Raw genomic sequence first — 21,593 nt, 5'->3', positions numbered from 1 at the left:
TTACCTATCTAGGTAAAAAATAAATAGGTATATTTGCCTATTATTTATAAGAAGAGCTAAATGTAAACATTTCCAAATGCATCATCTTTGGAAATCTCAACAGTAAATCCTCTTGTCAAATAAAAATAATCAGACATCATTTCCTCTATTAATTTTATACAGTGTGTTATCCTTATATATTAAGAAATGATTATAATTATCAAGCACTGGTGTTATAAAAGCAGATGGGGTTTTGAAAGACAATAATAATTAAATAGGCATGCATAATTTGACAACTCCTAATTACTTAGACTTCAGTGGTTATTTATGCATCTGATTACTTGGTGTCTTATTGTTCTTTTCTTTCTTCTTTTTCTTTTTGTTGCCTGGTGTAATGCCTACATGACAGCTGAATTTCTACCCTGTCCTAACTTTGCTTATCTTTAAGAAACAGGACTTCTGCAATAAAAGGTTCCCTTTACAACCAGACCAGTTAAGACTGGTTAGAACCAAGATATGCAACCAAATGACATCAAAAAGACCTCGGGCTTCATTATAATCTCATTTTCATACTATATGGCACTCCCACCAGCACCATGACAGCTGGAAATCGCCATGACAATGACCGGAAGAGGCCATAAAAAGACAAAAAGGAAAGCAGCACTGCGATTCACCATCAATTGTGAAACTGGTGGAAGTTCACCACCAATTTCCAGAAAAGACATGCATATTGCTCCTCTTGCTTTTCATGTCCTTTATTAGAGAAATCCTTTATTTTAACCCCCTCACCCCTCACTAGTTGAGAAGTTGATTTGTGAGCCGCGCTCCTGTTTCTCAATTCCACAGACACTGAATAAAGCCTGCACTGCTTGATACTCACTTTCGGTTTTGTATATGGGCTTCATGACACTGAATAGGAAAAGATCAAATCTTTTAGGGGGCCGGCTTTGTCAGTAACATTCTAGATGAACTCCTGTCAGTTCCCATTTTGGTTAAGTTACCATTCTATTCTTTGTCATTCAATAGGAGGTTTTTTAATTTTAAACAATGACAAGAAAGACAGAAAATGATTTTGTAAAAAGGAATCAGACATTACATAACTGAAAATGATAAAAAAATTACCTTGAAAGCATCATCATTTTGAGTTTGGTTATAGTAAATCCAGCTTTGTTTATTATTTCAATTATTTCTCCAGCCTTTGATATTGCATCTGGTTTAATTAGGGCTAGCGTTCTATAAGGAAACAAAAAATAAGTTTGCAAATAAAAATAGTTCAATAATTCCCAAGCAGCAGTATTCTCAACAATCATCCTAGATCATCAAAATTTGAAATTAATTGTATAGAAAAGTGTATTAAAGACATCCCTTAAAAACTTACACAAAGTAAGCTTAGTATTTTTCCCATGAACATCAAAATTAGATACTAAACTTGAGGGAGGGGGAAGCTTAGGAAAAAAAGCACTAAAATTGTTATTTTTAATATATCCAAATGAGAAAACACAGGCATTTAGAATCTCCATTTCTTAGAATACATTTTATACAAAGGACTAATCTCTAAAACATTGCATTAAATGTATTATGAGCTTGGTTTTTGGTCTCTTAGACTTCAACATATATATGCTATATAGTCAGTTCAACATTGATTTGGAAATAATTATAAATTCTTCTATTGACTCTTTATTCATAACATGGGTGACTGCATGAAGAATCAAATGTCTTCTTATACAACAATGTATATGAATACGTAACAACATGCTAACTTTTAAAATCATGTTCTTCTCCAGGAGGATACATCAGAACAATGCACTCTCTACTCTCCCCCTCTGAAGACTCAGAATTAAGAGAAATGTGGAGATGAAGATCACCTGAGTGTCCTCATTTTACTAATGAGGAAACTAGGCCTACCAAGGTAACATGACAAAGGTTATACAGCTAGTCAGCAACATTTTCAGGACAAAACACCCAGTTTACCAGACTCCTAGGTCTGTCCTTCCACATCACAAATAATGTCACTATAAATATTATTAAAAAGGGGCATCATCACCAAATCCTCAAGAATACTATTTGCAAATGCAACATAAAAACTATATTAGCTGGAGCAATTCTGCTTTTGTAATAAAGAATTGCTGCTACTTTCCCCTCTGCATTTCCAATTGTTATAACACTGGCATTAATTCAAGGAATCCATAAAAGGAGAAAGGTTGGTCTTTTCATTGTTGGATTTTTTTCACCAATAAGACAAACTTAGCTCAGGATAAAATTCAAATATCCTGGCCGGGCGCAGTGGCTCACGCCTGTAATCCCAGCACTTTGGGAGGCCGAGGCAGGCGGATCAAGAGGTCAGGAGATCGAGACCATCCTGGCTAACACGGTGAAACCCCGTCTCTACTAAAAATACAAAAAATTAGCCGGGCGAGGTGGCGGGCTACTACTAGTCCCAGCTACTAAGGAGGCTGAGGCAGGAGAATGATGTGAACCCGGGGGTCGGAGCCTGCAGTGAGCCAAGATAGCACCACTGCACTCCAGCCTGGGCGACAGCGAGACTCCATCTCAAAAAAAAAAAAAAAAAAATCAAATATCCTTACTTAAATTGGATATAGCTTATGGCTGAGTTTTAAAACTGTAATAACAAAAGAAATTGTTCACCTTAGTGTGTTTATTACAAATTATACCAGATAATGTTTTTCTTTATTTTAAAGCAGATGAGTCAGTTATATTACTTTATATTGTCTGGCTTCATTGAAAACACACTTAAAACTCTTCACTTTTTAATTCATATTATTTAAATATTTTAATCCAGACTAACCTATAAACTGTTTATGCTAAACTCTGGAAGAACATTTCACTGACCATGGCTCTTAAAGAAAAAATAAAACATGGCAGTAGTCATCAACGTCTATAAACAAGAAGCAATGTGAGAAGTCTAAAATTGACAAACAGCTTAAAATGTAATCTGATTTTCTCTTAAATGCCTACAAGAGACAAAGGATTGACTATGTGATAAATAACTCTAAATAAATTCCTCTGTCATGTCTTTGCTGCTTAATTTTTCAGTAAGTAATAGTAAATTGTATTTTGGAGGGAAAATAAAAGAGAGATCAGCATCATATGTGTTAATTTAAAAATAAAGATAGCACATGAAGAAACAATAGGGTGACAAAGATATATCAGTAGTATCTCTGTTATCTGTAATTGCATAACAAACCATCCACATATGTAGTGGCATAAAACAACAATTTCTCAAGGTTCTGTAGGTAGGCTGTGCAATGGTTTCACCTAGGATCATTCACACAGCTGTATTCAGCTAGTGGGCCAGCTGGGGGCTGTGCTCAGCTGAGACAACTAGGCTTTTCTTTCCTGTGGTCCTTAAGGAGGCTAGAGCAGGCCTCTTCAAATACCACCACACATCAACCAATGTACAGGCAATTATCAAGTGTCCCCTTGAGTCATTTTTGCTGACATCTCTTTGGCCAATGCAAGTCACGTGGTCAAGCTCAGAGTCACTGTGAGAGAAAACCACAAGGTATGATTCATTGAGAGCCATCAGTGTAACAATCTACCACTTAGTAATCCTCTTGCCTGCACTGAGGCAAGCACTGTAAGATGCAGCGTGAGATATTCTCAAAAGAAAACAAAACATTATAAAAACGACTATTTAAGATTAAAACTTCTTAGCAATACACAGTAACTACTTCTTGTGAAAAAACAGTATGGCCAGCCTTCACGAACCCAGAATATAGATTTCCAGAAAATAACAATTCTCACAGAGCTATGCAATAAATGTCTTCATATACCATCAGGTTCTGAGCAAAAATTGCAGCAAATATATTTCTGAGAAAGATGACTGATTGCAGTACAATAAATGTCCCAGACAGTATAGTGCTATTGCTATGTAATAAAGTCTTAGATAGTACAGTGCTATTAAACATCTTAGATAGTGCAGTGCTATGGACTCTTTAAATGCCATTGACCAAAAAGAATAAATATGTAAACTTTAATCTATATGGGATTCATATTTGTCTTAAGTAAATATTCTATTCTAAACCTATTCTAAAAGTAAACCTATTCTAAACATCAAGGCTAAATTTTTGGTTTTTCTCATACTTCGTTTACAAGCATAAAGTGTGTATCTGCCCCATGGATAAAGGAAAACTGTCTCAAATGAGGCACCTGTAATTTGGTGGAAAATTCAGTGATCAAGACTTTTGCTTGGCAACAATAGCAAAATTATTCAGAACAATTCTTTCACCAAAAACTAAAAAAGTTGATATTTTAAAAAAATCTTTTAAAAATTAAAGATAAATTGACTAGATCATAAATAATTACTGGGACAAAAGTGAAAAAAAAAAAAAACCAAAAGAATGAAAAGTAAGAATGAAAGTTGTTTTTGACTTGACAGCATCGCCTATCTGGAAAATCTGAACTTTGATTTGCAGTACATCATTGGGAAAAGGTAACAGAACCCAAGAGATGATCCTTCCTAAAACAATTTGGACCCAAAGGCTACATCACCCCCGCTTAAGGTGAATCAGAAACAACCAGGTCTCGAATGGCAATACTAGTTCACATTATCTAAGCAGTCTCAAAACTTAGAATTTTTGAACTACCAATCATACAGACTGCTAATGACTATGGGAAAAAGACAGAAGCAAAGACAATTAATTCCCTCCTAGTAGGAAAGTAACGTCATCCTGTACCTCAAATAATTCATATGAAAATGCATATCTCACATATATTATTTACATATATGCAATACACCCACACATACACACACGGCAATCATACAGAAAGATAATCACACAGACACATACACACATACAGGGAAAAGGCCAACATGAGGGAAAACCAGGAGAAACAACAGAAAAGAGAGAGACCCACAAATACTTCAGATACTAGGATAATCAGATAAAAACTGTAAAATATCTGTGCAAACTATGGTTAAAGGACTAAAAGACAAGCTACAAAACATTATCAGGTAATAGAAAACTGTAAGCTACAAAATGAAATAAGCAGATCTGAAGAAGAATATATTAGAATATCTTGTGATGAAAATACAATAATGAAAATGAGAACTAGATAAAGGGTTTGACAGAAGAAAGCAAATTCAGAATGAAGCACAGAGAAACAAAAAGATACAACAGAGATATGAAAATAGTTTCATGAATGTAAGTGAAATAAAGACATTTTCAGATGAGTGCAAACTGAAAGAGTTTTCTATTAGTAAACACACTCAAAAGGAAAATATTTTTTAAAAATGTAATTTAAGCAAAGGTAAAATAATCCCAAACAGAATGTTTGAGATAAAACAAAGGATAAAAAGCAAAAAGTGAAGAAACCTAAATGAATACTCATTACATAAAACAATAATAGTAAATCATTAGGTTCATGGAAAAAAAACAAAAAAAATACACAACAAAAACAGCATATAATTCAGCAAAAATCCCAACAAAAATTGAGCTAAAGTCCTCTGAGATTCTTAGATTTTAAAGAAGGAAGGTGAAAATATTAATTAGATTTAAGCTTTACCAAGTTAAGTACATATGTTGTAGTTTCTAGTGTAAATACTAACTGTATATAGAAAAAAATAGATGAAAAAATCCTCAAGCAATCCAAACAATCAAAAATAAGATAATAAAACAGGCAAGAGAAGAAAGCTCAGGATAAGATGTCAGAGTTAAAGCCAAGTATATTAGTTACGTTACAAATAAGTGCTCTACAGTACATGCAGGTTATAAAACTGTATTTATAAAAAAAATTTTTTAAAAAGATAATCTGATTGGATTTTAAAGCCTAGATGACAGGTTGAAAGGTGCAGCAAACCACCATGGCACATGTATACCTACGTAATAAACCTGTACATTCTGCACACGTATCCCGGAACTTAAAGTAAAGAAAAAAAAAGATATAAAAAACAAACAAACAAAAACTAATGAAAGGCACACGTAGAAGAGAATACTGAAAATCTAAAGTAAAAAGAATGGAAAAGGTATACCATGCGAATGTTAACTAAAAGAAAGCCAGTGCAGCTATAGTAATATCAGAGAAAGTACAGTTTAAAGTAAAAGGCATTGCTAGAGATGAAGATGGTCTCTTCATAGTAATAAAAGAGTCAATTTACCAAGAAGATATAACAATTTAAATCACCTAGTAACATACCCTTAAAATTATAATATAAAGACTAACATAACTACAAGAAGAAATAGACAAATGATAATTACATTAGAAAATTTTAATAAAACCTTGGCAATTGATAGAATAAGCTGCCCCAAAATTAGTAAATATGTGAAAGATTTGAACATCACAATTCACAGACTTCACCTAATGAATAAATATATAAAACTGTACAAAACAACTGCAGACTAAACATTCTTTTCTTTTCTTTCTTTTTTTTTTCTTTTTTTTTGAGATGGAGTCTCGCTGTGTCACCCAGGCTGGAATGCAGTGGCGCCATCTCAGCTCACTACAACCTCCACCTCCCGGATTCAAGCAATTCTCCCACTCAGCCTCCCAAGCAGCTGGGAGTATAGGCACACGCCTCCACGGCCGGCTAATTTTTGTAATTTTTTAGTAGAGACAAGGTTTCACCACATTGGTCAGGCTGGTCTCCAACTCCTGACCTCAATTGATCCACCCGCCTCAGCCTCCCAAAGTGCTGGGATTACAAGCGTGAGCCACCACACCTGGCCTAAACATTCTTTTCTAACACACATAGATGATTAATAATTGACTATTCTAAGCCAGAGGCAAATCTTAACCAGTTTGAAAGGCAAAAATCATGAAGAACATGTCCTCTAGACACATGCAATTCAGCTAGATTCCAATACAAAAAGAGAATAAACAAATCTCCATATGTTTGGAAATAAACATAATTCTAAATAAATAATAAACGAAAGAAGACAACACAAAGAAAGTAAAAAATGTTTCAAACTGAATAAAAATTACATATCAAAAATAATAGGATATAGTTATAAGCAGTTAGAAGGAAATTTATACCCTTAATTACATATATTAAAAATATTAAAAATTTATAGAATACATAATTCTGTAACTACTAATAGCAGAAAAGGGGAATAAAGAAAATTGGTCAATAACCATCAACTTAGAATTGTGTGTCTAGCAATAGTATCATTAAAGAAAGAGGGTAAAATAAAAAACATGTGCAGATTAAAAAGAAACAGGTAGTTTACAATGAAGAAATGAAGAATAACAAGAAGAGAAAATATTCTAAAAGGACAGGTTGATATGCAAGAAAAACTGGTGAACAAATGTTTAGGTAAATCTAAGCAAATGTTGTTTCTATCAAAATAAATAAATAAATAAAAGAATGTCTAACATGCAGGCAAAAAAACTGAATGTCCAAAAACAACAATAATAACAAAACTATGTAAGATTTAAGAGAGAAGATTAGAGCTAAAGTGTCCTAAACTTGTTGTATGACTTGGGAGAGAGCCATATTATTATAGAACTGTAAGTTAAATATATGAAAAAATTTCAAGCCTAACCAATAAAGAACAAGTATAAAAATCACATAACCTCTAAAGCAACAGAGAATATAGTAGGCAGAATAACACTACCCCTCAAAAATGTCCACATTATAATCTCCAGAACATATAAATATATTACCTCATCTGCCAAAAAGGACTTTGCAGATGTGATTAAGATTACAGGCCTTGAGATAGTAGAGATTATTCTGGATTATTCCCATGGGCCCAATCTCATCACATGAGTCCCTAAAGTCAGAGAATCTTTCCTAGCTTTAGAGAACCAGAGAGACATCAGTGTGAGGAGGACTCAAGCCTGCTATTGGTGGCTTTGAAGATGGAGAAAGGTGGCCCCAAACCAAGGAATGTGGATGGCTTCAAGATGTTGGAATGTGCAAGGAAATTGATTCTTTCCTAGAGCCTCAAGAGAAATGCGGTCTTATCAACACCTGATCTTTACCTGATGAGATCTGATTGGACTTCTGACAGAACTGTAAGATCATAAATTTGTATTGTTTAAGTGACTAACTTGGTGGTAATTTGTTACAACTTCAATAGAAAACCATATAATAGAAAAAAAAACTGGAGAGGAAGAAAAATTTCTTCAACTAATCCAAAGAAAAGGCAAGAAGAAAAAATAGAAAAACAGGAAGACAGTAAAATAGAAACATATACAAAAATAACAATAATCACAGCATATTTCAATGTACATGTATTAACTTTACCAATGAAAATATAAGCATTCCAGATTAAATTGAAAAAAAACCTATATGTTATTTACAAGAGACATATCTAAAGCATAACAGGGCAAGTATAAAAGAGATGGCAAAAGGATATTAATTAATCCAAATACACTATCAATCAAACCCTTTCTAAGGAAAGATGGCTCAAGCTGGAGCTGAAAAGGAAATTCAACTCTAATCTGCTAACTGACCAAGGACCATATGACTGAGAATTGTAGAATGGAAAGGCAGAATTCTTATTTTACAGAAAAAAATATCAATTTCTCCCTGGGAATTTAATAATGAGAAGGCATTCTTCATTGTATTATTTGGGAGGCAGCTACACTGTTGCTGGGTCTATCATATAATCAATAGCATGCCATCTTAGACAATGATACTATAGATAAGTAAAGATGAGAAAAAGATTGGGGGTGAGTTTTTAGCAAGGCCTCTGTTACTGAACTAAGGTATTCCTCTAAGGCATTAGGGTGCCTTTCCGCAGCCAAAACTCAACTGCTCACCACTGGTCCTAGGACAATATACAAAGCAACAGTAATTGGTATTGAGGGAAAGGTTTCCCAAAGGTGAGAGCAAGACTAAACTAATATTCATCTGGTCTGTTCCCCGAGAAGTAGCCATAGTCTACTAGAGCATGGCAGCCAATTGGCTTAAAGGTATAAAACCCAGAAAACAACTAGGAATGTGTACCCTTGCTCCTCATGAGTAAAGTAACTTCTATCCCTGTTCCCATAAGAAAGTGCTCTCTCTCTCTACTTCTTCCATTTGCTTCTCCATGTCCAGCCATATTTAAGGGTTTCTGGTTATATGTGGCCCGACCTCTTTTTTCTCAGACCTGCAGGCCCTCAAGTAGGGGATAGTGTACAAGTAAGGGATAGCGTATTGTTCTCCTGCCTTCACATGTTAAGCACATTGGAATCAGAGTCCGGCACCTGCAGTGGAAGCCTGTTTCTCTCTAGTGCTCTCTCTCCTGTGCTCCATGGGCTGAGAACCCTGGGCAAGTATGACCTTAGTTTGTTCTGTAGATCCAACTTTTCCTCAGGCAGGCCTCAAGTTCCAGATCAGTGTAAGGGATAGAGGAAATAGGAATAGAAAGAAAGCCTCAACCATTCTCAAACACAGCTTTCACAAGACAGCCTAAGTAAAATTAATACTTAATATTTTGATCTACATCTGTCTCCTGTGTTAGTTCTTCATCAGTTAGTAATTTGGAGGGAAGAATGGAGACTAACTGAGCTCAAAAGATGACAAGAAGCTGTTTTAAGGAGGAATGTAAAAGATAAAAAAGAGAAGAGAAATAAGAGAGATTTATGAAGGAGACAAGTAAATTGGTAAGATTAGGTCCCCATGTGGATTTAGGGATAAAATACATATGGAACTCAAGGACAGCCACCAATTTTGTAAGTATGTAATTAGGTGAATGTTGTGTTAGTGCATACAGAAGTAGGTTTTTCAATGAAAGAGAATTAATTTAATTTTGAATTTGTCAATTAATTCAATTTTGGATTTTTAAGTTCCTGTGAAAAATCTACATGGAAACGTTCAGGAAAAAGCTTAAACATATGGTTTTACAGCTGGGGTGATGACATAAATTTGGAAAGCAACACATTGTTGAAGTCATGGAGTACATAGAATCCCCTGGGAGAGTATATAGAATGAGAAAAAAAGGGCCATGAACAGAACCCTGGGGAATACCAGGAGTCTTCTTTGCCTCTGAGAAGGAATGACTCTGAGAAAAAATAGCCAGAGATAGAGATGGAAGCAGCGGTGGGGGTAGTGGTGGTGAAGTGCCATAACAACCAGGGGAAGACAGAATAATAATTTTTAAAGTATTCTAAACTTAATTTATTCCAGTTGGGATGGAAGAACAGAAGAGGTACATTTTTTGTATTTATTAAAATTAAATTAAATTTAATTTTAATTAAAATTAAATTAAATTTAATTTTAATTAAAATTAATTTTTAAATTTAATTTTAATTAAAATTAATTTTTAATTTATTTTTAATTAACATTAATTTTTAATTTATTTTTAATTAAAATTATTTTTTAATTTAATTTTAATTAAAATTAAAATGTCTTTTAAGTCATTCATACATTATGATATCCCAATACTGTAATCCTGCTAAACTATATAATACCTGAACACTGGAGTTGTTTCAAACTTGATATAGCCAAGATTTTATGACATTTCCTTCCAATGAAATTTCTTCAAACATATATCTGATGATACTGCCAAATCTTCACATAGAAAAAATGTATAGTTCATATGAGTCAAATTCTAATATTAGAAAATGTATGTTCATCCATAAGAATTGTTAAACTACATAAGTCTAGAAAATATATAAAGTATTATTTCAGTACCTTTTAAAAAATTATCAATTAAGCAAATGCTTGGAATTTTTGGGCTGTATTTAAAAATTCAAAAGGTGATTTAGTTCAAAAGGTTATTTAGGTCAATCTCCCTACCTCCAGGGAGAAGTATTCTTAAGCCCCTTCCAAGCACAGGTCTCACCTAAAATATGGCTTGTTTTTTTATCCATATACCATTTCAGTACATCTCCAAGAGGACAGGAAAATGCATACTGTGACTGAGCTCCTGCTGTGATGGAGCCTCAAATAACTTGGGCTTAGACCTTGGGATCAAAGATTATACTACACACAGTTGACTTCATAATTTTTCTTCTGAAAAACAGCGGGGTCTTCCTTTCACTGAAAGTTAATAGATGGGCACAAGAATTTCATGTATTTAACATCTACTATAATGTTGTTCACCCAACCTACTGATGCCTTTCTCCCTTTAATTTGATTAGATGGCTTGCTTTCTGGCTGAGACTCAAAAGGAATGAGGATTGCTGAATGTAAATATGTGGCTCAGTACTTAAAATTAATGGATTTTTAAATAGGATACTAGCATTATTTTTCATTGATTTTTATAAACTTCTTACTAAAGATATAAGCCATCAAAGTAAACATTTAATACCTCACTTATCACATGGGGAATAGCTGTCTATTCATATAAAATTCCTCTATCATTCATACACATGCATACATATACATATTGACTCATCATATGAAAACTTTAATTATTTCTGGTTTGAGGTAATAAATTTTTAGAAAGACACAAATTGTATCGTGTCTCTACATCTAAACAACAACCATAAAGCATCAATTAATTACTAGCTAAAATTAAAATCAAAGACTGACTCATTGACAAATTGTAACCTTTATCCATTTGATTAGAGGATCTTTATAAAGAGAGGATAAAAATGTGAATCAAATGTCAGATTTCTACAGTCAAAGGGAATTGGAAAGCTGAAGCTAGTTCATGAGTTAAGCTGAATTATATTAAATTATCTGGATAACTGCTCCCCAATTAGCTTATAGGCTCCATGGGGATCAATTTCACTCATCCTCCTCACTACAGGCTTTACTATAGAAAGAAAAGAGTTGAAAATGTAATTGGTTCATAAATTTTTCTCAACACTATACAAAACTGAGAACTAGACTAAATCAGTTGTTACACAGAAGGTGTTTCTGTGGAACGCTGATAGACATACACACATATTTCCATATGCTTACTTTTTGCCATTTAAATAAAACAATAAATTTTTGAAACTCTTCGATTTGGAAGAAGTTTATTTAAATCACCCAAATGGTTGTTGGATTTACTAACCCATATGCAATTAAGAAAGAATAAGAAGAGAAAATGGTGAATCAATTTGAGTCAGTAAAATATATACTATATATATTTTCATTTTCATTAACTATATAAAGCCCAAATATTTCAAATTTGTTTTTACATTACAATAGAATTCTTCTGTTCATCCTGTTTTAAAATCAGTCCCATTCAACAGTATTTGCCAGCATATTAATTAGAGGTTTAGTAGAAAGAGAATGTATTTTAGGGAAAAACAAAACACGGTTTTCTGGTTTCCCTTTACTTTCTAGCTGTGTTACTGTGGACAAGTTACTTACCCATTCTATAAAATAGATTTAACAACATTCACTTCAGTCAAATCATAGTTAAAATACATAAATTATAATTTTTATGGTTGTTATTTTATTTTTCTTAGGTCAGACTGTTAACCCTGACTCCCTAACTCACTTATTTTGCTAGTTTAAATAAAAATTTAAAGCAGTCTTCCAGCCTGGGCAACAAGGCCAAACTCCATCTCTAGCAAAATACCAAAAAATTAGCCAGGAATAGTGGTGCATGGCTGTAGTTCCAGCTACCTGGGAGCCTTAGATGGGAGGATCACTTGAGCGTGGGAAGTCAAGGGTGCAGTGGGCTATGATCATGCCACTTCACTTCAGCCTGGGTGACAGAGCCAGACCCCACCTCAAAAATAATAATAATTAAATAAAATAAAGTAGTCTTGAACTGAGGTGTATGTAAAGTGCATATCATAGTGTCTGGCATATAGTATGTGCTCCATAAATGAATGCTACACATATTTATGAGTTTTAAATAAAGGAATTATGGTTGGCATTTCTTTAATCCCAAAGACTTTTACATAAGATCTCATAATATTAAAAGATTCCTATTTATTTACCTGAAATTTCTGTCCTATTTCAAAGAGAGTCGTTGGTCTTCCTTTTTAATGAGGCATTCACCACCCCTCTGATCCATCACCATTTGTGTACTAACACCCACACTAAGAATCCAATCACCTCAAGAGCTATAAAGTGCTTATATAGAAAGACTATGGAAGTCACAGAAAGAGATATCTTATTACTGTAAGAGTGACTCAGACGTTAGGCAATCAGCTAGTCATTTGAGTAGTAGATCTCAAAAAACAGTTTGATTGATTTGTTTTCCCTATTGAATTAAATCATTTTTGGAGCCTTTTATACATATAGCCTTAACTTCTACAAATAATCCCTATTTTAATTACAGCACCAATCACTCTACAGGAAAAAAAATCTCCCCAAACCATACAAAATATAAGCTACAGAAATTAGAGCCAAGAAAGATGACAAAGGAATTAAAATTTCATTTCAAATATAATTAATTCTAGTCTCAGAAAGTTGAAATTCATAAATGTAGAGATTGAAAATTAAAATGTCATCTTGCTAATACTGAAAATCAGTATTCAGAAGGAAAACATCAAAAATCCTTGTTTTCTATAAGTCTAATTTTCAGCTGTATCTACAAGCTGTTCTTTCTCTCTTCCATTTTTTTCTTAGCCCCTTTTACAGATGACTGTATCTCTTCTAAATCAAAACTGAGAAAAAGAATGATGAATGCAGTTTGATAAAAAATAGAGAGAAGAACAGGGACACATGTGGAGGCACCATGTCACAGTTTCTCTCACAGAAAGAGCCACATGCAGTGGGAGGAAGATAGGGAGGCGGGGATGCCAGCCAGTGGGAAACTCTTCCTTTAGACATACCATACCTCCAGACATTTCGATGACATAAATTTATTCATTCATATATTTAACAAACTTTTGTGGGTCACACTCTGTGAATAATTTACTGTTTGAGGTATCACTAGAACAGTTTTTAGGTATACAGTTATGAATAAGATAGATCAGTCTCCCTGTATCACAATTTCTTTATATGGTTTCTTTTTTTTTCCTTTTTACATCACTCACATTGTCATTTTTCAATTGATCCGTTGGTCAACATCTATTAGATATAAATATATATATATATCTGTTAACAAAACTTGACAATAGGCAGCATTAGTTACAAACAATCTAGGCAAAAACTTCCTGGTCAACTAGATCAAAGATCATCATTTGAAAACAGGTAGAAAGTGGAAAAAGGAAAGAATAGATCATAGATTTTAAATTGTGATTCATTAATTCATTCAGCTAATACAGACAAGGTGCTTGCAATGTGGATGGAGATGTGCTAAGTGCCACAGGAGACATAAACATGAATTAAGTCAGATGAGACATGCACAACTATGGTATTATCAATTTTTTTAAATTGAAAAAAAGAAAAAGAATGAAGACAACCATTTTCCAGGTCCTATCCATCCTCATACGGTTACATACTCCCAGTCTTGATTCAGATTGACTTTGAACCCAAAGTTAGAGCATGCAAAAAGATTATATAATTGTTTTCTTACTTTTCTTTCCTACTGCCCAGCTGGCGAGCTGTATATTGATCCCCATAGTCAATTAATACCAATTGTCGAGAAAAGACATTCACTTTGTTGCCTATAAATAAATCTTCCAAGTGCAGGTTATCATATTTGGTCCGCTTTAAAAAGGTGCGATGATTCTTTACATCATGCTAGAAGCAGACACAACAATATAACAAACAAACAAAAAAAGTTATGAATAAGGAAAGTTAATCTCATCATAAGGTAGAAATAATTCTTAATTCTGTCTTATCAAAGATAGGTTATATTCTGTTTCTTTTTTGTTACAAATATAAATCATAATTTTTAATAACTTCCATATTTCCTAATCCAATCTGGTAATAACATAAAAGCTTCTTATTACAAATTTAATACTCTTAAAAACCTGAATAGAAAGATTTGTTTATTACCAAATCATTTCAGCAAAGTAGTCCTTACAAAATGCTAAAGAGTCATACACCCAAATTTCTGCTTTCTTGTGTACACAAAATCCCAATACCAAAAAGATCTACTTGTTAAAATTGTGTTGCCAGTGAAAGAACACAAAGAAACAGAAGTCTCTTAGCTTGAGCCTCTTCAATTTGACTTTTTGTAGCAATAACAGCTTTCAATAATGAGGACGTATTTATGACCATAATAATCCTTATCTATAATCACTTATTGTTTATTTCTTATCCAAAACATGAATAATCCCATTTCAGTCTTTTTTTTTTTTTTTTTTTTTTTTTTTGAGACAGAGTCTCATGCAGTCGCCCAGGCAGGAGTGCAGTGGCGTGATCTCAGCTCACTGCAACCTCCACCTCCTGAGTTCAAGCTATTCTCCTGCCTGAGCCTCCCGAGTAGCTGGGATTACAGGCATGTGCCACCACGCCCGGTTAATTTTTTGTATCTTTAGTAGAGATGGGTTTTCACCATGTTGGCCAGGCTAGTCTCGAACTCCTGACCTCAAGTAATCTGCCCGCCTCGGCCTCCCAAAGTGCTGGGATTACAGGCATGAGCCACGGCGCCCAGCCCCCACTTCAGTCTTCTAACAATAACAAAAAAAAATTCCTATTTTTGACATTAAAAATAAAGGCACAAGTTAACTTCTTATATTGGAATTATAATGAATAAGTTTAAAAAGAATTTCCATATGTATATATACACACACACACATACATAAAAATGTGTTTTTAAAAAGCAATTATATAAAAGGCAATGGTTCCCATGTTCACCCCCTTTGCCAACATTCAAGCAAAGAAAGGCTTATTTACCATTTCAACAGATCCATCCCCTGGGTAAAATAAAAGCTCATAACGTCGAAGAAGTGAAGCATTTGGATCATACCACTCTGCAATGAAAACGAATCTTTCACTATGATTCTGCAAAGAAAGACAGAAGAATTTTAACACTAACATATAAAGAACAAGCACTCTTCTGTAAGTCACACAAAATGAAATTACCAATATGCAAGAAACAAAATTACTTCTACCTATTATATTGAATGTTTCTGCTCTTCAACAAAGTATCAGTTATCAACACACCCTCAGAAATATTTCCTTTTAATTTCTCACTAAATACCCTTAGATATCTCAAAGATGACTTATGGATTGCTTTTTACTTTACAGCCATCTAATCATCCTGAGTAAATTAACGTTTTCTGAGAACATGAGCTCCTGATTTTACTATTGTAACAATTCAGTCCTTCTGAAAGCAAGTTTACATACAGACTATCAATAAACTAATATAAGAATAAATTTCTGAGGAGAGCTCTCAATTATATGAAGTTTTGACTTCCCTAAATTTGAGAATCTAGTAGTATCAGAATATTACCATTAAAATTATAGCAAACATCTTTTTTTCTTAGTAATTTCATATGATAGTATCTTTTTATAGAAATAGAGAATGTGTTAGTCTAGGACCTCTGAAAATGAATGTGAAGACAAGATTGAACATACAAGAATTTCATTAAGGAAAATTCTCGTAATATAAAATGATGAGGGAGCCAAGGAAGACTAGAAAAGCCAATAAAAACAATAGAAGTTTGACACAGTGGTGGAGAGATGCAAGGAAGGTTAAGTGGAATCATCCCACATTGCTACACCCTCTAAGGAAGGTTCAGTAAGCCCATCAGGAAGTGCTAGAGCCAGGTGACTCCCAAGGACAGGGAGGGGCCAGCTTTAGTATCCCTGCTCCTCTCAATCAGTGGCTGGGAGCAGCCTTTGGGAAGCAAGTGCTCAGCACAAAAGCAGCAGTGGATTTCAGAGAACAGCAGCTGGGACCCTTGGTCACTTAGGTTGCCTGTAGTTGGAGGTCTGTGAAGTACACTCTTAGGGCTACCACAGAGAGCAAAAAATGAAAAAAATAAGTCAAAGATGGGTCCTTTTCCCTTGACTATTAAGCAGGACTTCCCATCACATATGTTAGTAAAAATACCCTCGCCCCAAAGATCTTCATTATAATAAGCAAATAAAAGCATAGGGAAGAAGGGAATCTAGGAGTTTTATTGCTAATTCGGGATTTGCCATCTGACGCTCTGGTTAGGGAAAATTTGGGGGTTCTTTTTAAGTTAATAATTGACTTATAAATTCTAACGGTAGAAGTTGTGTGTCTAATTATGTTTATAATATATCCATAAACTATAACGTAGATGACACTTTTATTTTTAAGACACTTTTATTTTTCCCACAATCATCCAAAGACATATTTAAACCATGCTGACTACTCAAGAGAAAATAAATGTAAAATAAGAGACATACTATGACATTTGTAAAAGCCTTTCATCATATATATTTTTCATATTGATTATAACAATACAGCTTTTTTGAGTTTAGGTTTCACTGTGCATTCTAGTATTGTACTCTCCTACAAATAAAAATTTAAATATTAGTAGATTATTAAAATTTTTACTATCCATAATAAAATATTTATTTAAATACATAATTGAAATGTTGCCTTCACTAAAATAAATATAAAATAGAAGAAATGACACATCTAACTAAAGCAAATGAAAAATCCACGAAACCTGGTACTTCCATTTATCCATGTAGCCTATCCACCAAACCTGCCAACCACACTCTTTAATTCTGAATTGGGCAGCAGAATTTTGCACTATACTCTATCCAGAAAAGGGTTTTAATACAAAGAAAATAAACTGAGGAACTGTTGCTTCTGGCTATGACAAAGTAGCTCATAGCAAACCAATGCTACTTCTAAGAACAACTAGAAAAGTAGGATATCAAAGATTTGGAGAGCTTTTAAGGCAGCCAGGATCTGAGGATCCAAGATCCAGAAAGACAGGAAGCCCATTGAAATGAAACCAACATTCATTGCATTGTTTTTACTCGTAAGACATGTGCTGAGTCTCAAGTCAAGCAGACAAGTGACTGAGAAGCCTAAGAAGCTGGTAGAGGGAGCCCCCCAAGGGACAGAGAAACAGGTACAAAAGTGAGCTGAAACCTGTGCTTGTTCAGTAGAGCTTTTGGAAACGAACTCCCAAGCCAGTGCTGTTTCCTCTGTGGGAAAAGGTTTATTACTCCAAGTACAAATTATATTCAAACTTGATTTAAACTTAACTTTCTGGTTTACCTTTACAGTAAAAACTGTGTTTACTTCCTAGAGTTAAAAGATGGACCTGGAGATATAACAGTGGTACATCTGGACTTGGGATAAAACATCACAGTGAGGTTGGCCTTTCAACTACCTGCCTGACACACATGCACATACACACACCATCCAGACCAAAGCCACCCTTAAAATTTAAAGAAAATTTACTTTTCAGCTTTGTTGAGCCAAATCTAGAAAAAAAGAGGAACTTGGTTTCCTTCCTCAAATGCTATTAAAGCTATATATCATTTTGTTTTAACTCTTCACTTTATGGATAAAGAAACTGAACTCCAGATAATATAAATGACTAGCATAAGGTCACAGAGCTGGTTAATAACTGAGCCAAAACTGGAAACTACATTTCCTATGACTCAGATATTTCCATATCACTAGCTTTCCAGGGCCAACTCAAGACAGAGAAACTAACACTTTAGTAGCACATAGATACACCTTGAGTTGTCTGTCACAGATGCTCTGATGAGAACGCCACAACCTAATGATTACATAGACAATCATTAGTTCCTTCTTCCTTGAAGATTCCAACTTCTATCAAAAGTACTTTATGAGGAGCATTTAAAGATTACACTGCATCAAAAACAGACTTTCTTAAAGAAGCCAAATCATTTTTCCTCTTTTGAACATTTTAAATATAAGTTATACATAATAAAAGAGTTGATCCCTCACACATAATCACACTTTGTTCCAGAAATCTTAAAGTCTTAAAGGAAAATGTGTATTATTATACCCAGAAGTCTTGAAGTGACTTGAACTGGACAATGTGGTATTATTATACCCAGAAGCCTTAGTATCTTAAAGTCTTAAGGTCTCTGTCTATACAGAGAGAACTTTCCTAGAGCACCAGTCTTACTCGATGGTAAGTAATGTAAACAATTTTTACATTGCAACATGCATATATGTGTACATAAATATATGTTATTGAGTGGAATGTAAAATTCATATAAGTTTTATAACATAAAATAGGTGATTTTATGGAAATATTGACCAATATTGGAATTGCAAGTGAAATTATATTTGAAGATTAAACAAGTCTTTGGAGAAATAAATCACACCACCACCTCTCTCTGCTACTGTTTAAAGGAAGGTCCAGCTTTACAGTGGATCATATGAAATTAAGAATCTTTTCCATACAGATATACTTTAAAAAATCCAAACTCTCAGTTCAAGAGTGAGTTTAAGCTTATGTTACCAAGCAAAATTGTACCTTGGCCTCATTTCAATAATACTGATCAGAAAGCTATTCCATTCCTGATGATACTATGATCATCAATCAACAAATACCAACTGGGCCTGGTACTACTAGCATGCTGAGTGCAACGAGCACACCAATCTGATAAGTCTGCTGCTGCTGGTGCTACTGCTGCTATCATTTGCTGGCAGCCTACAGCAAGAGACATGGCTCTGAAATGTGTTGCTTAAAGAGAAGATCCAGGAAACTATAAAGGGGTTTTTTGGCGGGGGGATTATGGAGGAATATTTGTGAGAGTCCAAAAGACCTGGGCAAGACTTAATCTCTCTAACTCTCATTTTCCCCATTTGAAAAATGGAAACAGTACTTTCTTCATAAGGTAGTTTTGGGGATTAAATGACTTAGTTTACATGAAGCACTTAGGATTTCTGTTGCCTATGTCTCCCAAAGCAATGATGGTGGCTTATAGGTCCACCTGTGACTTTAGAACTGCATTGCACACACTTATCTCCCTCACTGATCTTTTTCTGACATACAAGAAGAGCAACTCTGGATTTGTGATAATGCAGCCTCAGCTGCAACTAATCCTAGGTAAATAGTTTTTTAAAGGTCTTTGCAGAAAAAAATCAGTATGAAGGAAAAAGGGATTTATGATGGACAAAAAAATGACTAAAATTATATTTATAAATGAAAATAAAAACTATTGAACATATAATACTAGGTAAATTTTTTTGTAAAGGATATATCATGTTAATAAATCAGAGTCAAAGTACAATTCTTACCTTTTGGGGAGTTCAAACAGTTATAGATCTGTTTTTGTCAATAAGAATTTTAGTAACAATTTTCTTTTTAAATTTTATAACACTATCTGTTGCACATTCATCATTAGTTTTATAATAGACTTAGGGTGCCCCTTAAAGCAGATATAGCTTAGATCATAATACCCAAGACTTTTCAAATACATGGAAAGCCTTCCTAAGAAGGATGGGTACAAACATGCCAAGATTGCAGACTACAGTAAATACCTAACTTTTCAGTGCCCAGACACAGATGAACATCCACAAGTATCAAGATCATCCAGGAAAATATGAACTTACCAAATAAACCAAATAAGGCACAAGGGACCAATCCTGAAGAAACAGAGATATGTGACATTTCAGACAGAGTATTCAAAATAGCTCTGCTATAGGTTTCAAAATCAACCCTGGCTAGGGGCCTGAAGCAAACCAGTTTAGTGCTAACAATGCTAGGCGCCTAAAGCAAACCAGTTTAGTGCTAACAACAACAACAAAAAAATCTGATCTAATTTTTTTCACTTTACTTTCTCTCCCACATATTCCTTATTTCTCACTCTACCACTCCAAGCTTCAACTTCCTTGTTCCTAAATATTTTATGAAAAAGTGCAAAACATTTTCTCTTCTGGATAAGTAATATTTGTGTTTTCTTAATGTCATGCTGTGGTTTGAATTTTCAAATTTCATGAAAATTTGTGTTTCCTGAAACAAAAAAAAAAAAACCTCTGCTAAGGAAACCCAAGAAATTCAAGATAACACAGAGAAGAAATTCAGAATTCCATCAGATAAATTTAACAATGAGATTGAAATAATTAAAAAGAATCAAGCAGAAATTCTGGAGCTGAAAAATGCAAAAAGCATACTGAAGAAGGCATCAGAGTCCTTTAATAGCAGAATTGATCAAGCAGAAGAATTAGTGAGCTTGAAGACAGGTTATTTGAAAATACACAGAGGAGACAAAAAAAGAATAAAAAACATGAAGCACACCTATAGGATCTAGGAAATAGGCTGGAAAGGGCAAATCTAAGTTATTGGTCTTAAAGAAGAAGTAGAGAAAGAGATAGGGGTAGAAAGTTTATTCAAAGGGCTAATAACAGAGACCTTCCCAAACCTAGAGAAAGATATCAATACCCAAATACAAGACGATTATAGAAAACATTAAACAGATTTAATCCAAAGAAGACCACCTCAAGGCATTTAATAATCTAACTCTCAAAGGTCAAGGATAAAGAAAGAATTCTAAAAGCAGCAAGAGTAAAGAAGCAAATAAACAATGGAGCTCCAATACATCTAGCAACAGACTTTTCAATGGGAACTTTACAGGCCAGGAGAGAGTGTCATTACATATTTAAAGTGGTGAAGGAAAAAAAGACTTTTACCCTATAATAGTCTATTTAGTTAAAATATCCTTCAAACATCAAGGAGAAATAAAGACTTTCCCAGACAAACAGAAGCTGAGAAATTTCATCAACACCAGACCTGTTCTATGAGAAATGTTAAAGGGAGTACTTCAATCAGAAAGAAAAAGACATTAATGAGCAACAAATAATCACCTGAAGGTACAAAACTCACTGGTAATAGTAAGTACACAGAAAAACACAGGATATTATAACACTGTAACTGTGGCATATAGAGAAATGCAAATCAAAACCAAGATGTGGTACCATCTCACACCAGTCAGAATGGCTATTAAGAAGTCAAAATGGCTGGGC

General features: G+C 34.0%; 1 protein-coding gene across 5 annotated transcripts in view; it reads right to left on the bottom strand.

The window, feature by feature from the left end:
• The window catches only part of NME7 (NME/NM23 family member 7), a 233,283-nt gene that overhangs the window by 174,158 nt on the left and 37,532 nt on the right, over nt 1-21,593 (bottom strand). For 4 of the 5 annotated variants that reach the window (XM_019026417.4, XM_063711061.1, XM_055365600.2 and 1 more), the window contains exons 2-4: nt 15,548-15,655; nt 14,280-14,446; nt 1,102-1,212 (exon numbers count right to left, since the gene is read on the bottom strand). In XM_019026417.4, the coding sequence (XP_018881962.1) occupies nt 1,102-1,212; nt 14,280-14,446; nt 15,548-15,655 (386 nt within the window). The remainder of the gene's footprint in view (nt 1-1,101; nt 1,213-14,279; nt 14,447-15,547; nt 15,656-21,593) is intronic. The other variant, XM_063711062.1, reaches the window with a different exon arrangement.

This window comes from Gorilla gorilla, chromosome 1 (assembly GCF_029281585.2).
Source record: "Gorilla gorilla gorilla isolate KB3781 chromosome 1, NHGRI_mGorGor1-v2.1_pri, whole genome shotgun sequence".
NCBI classification, from domain to species: Eukaryota; Metazoa; Chordata; class Mammalia; order Primates; family Hominidae; genus Gorilla; species Gorilla gorilla.
This window is presented reverse-complemented; position numbering and strand designations above follow the sequence as displayed.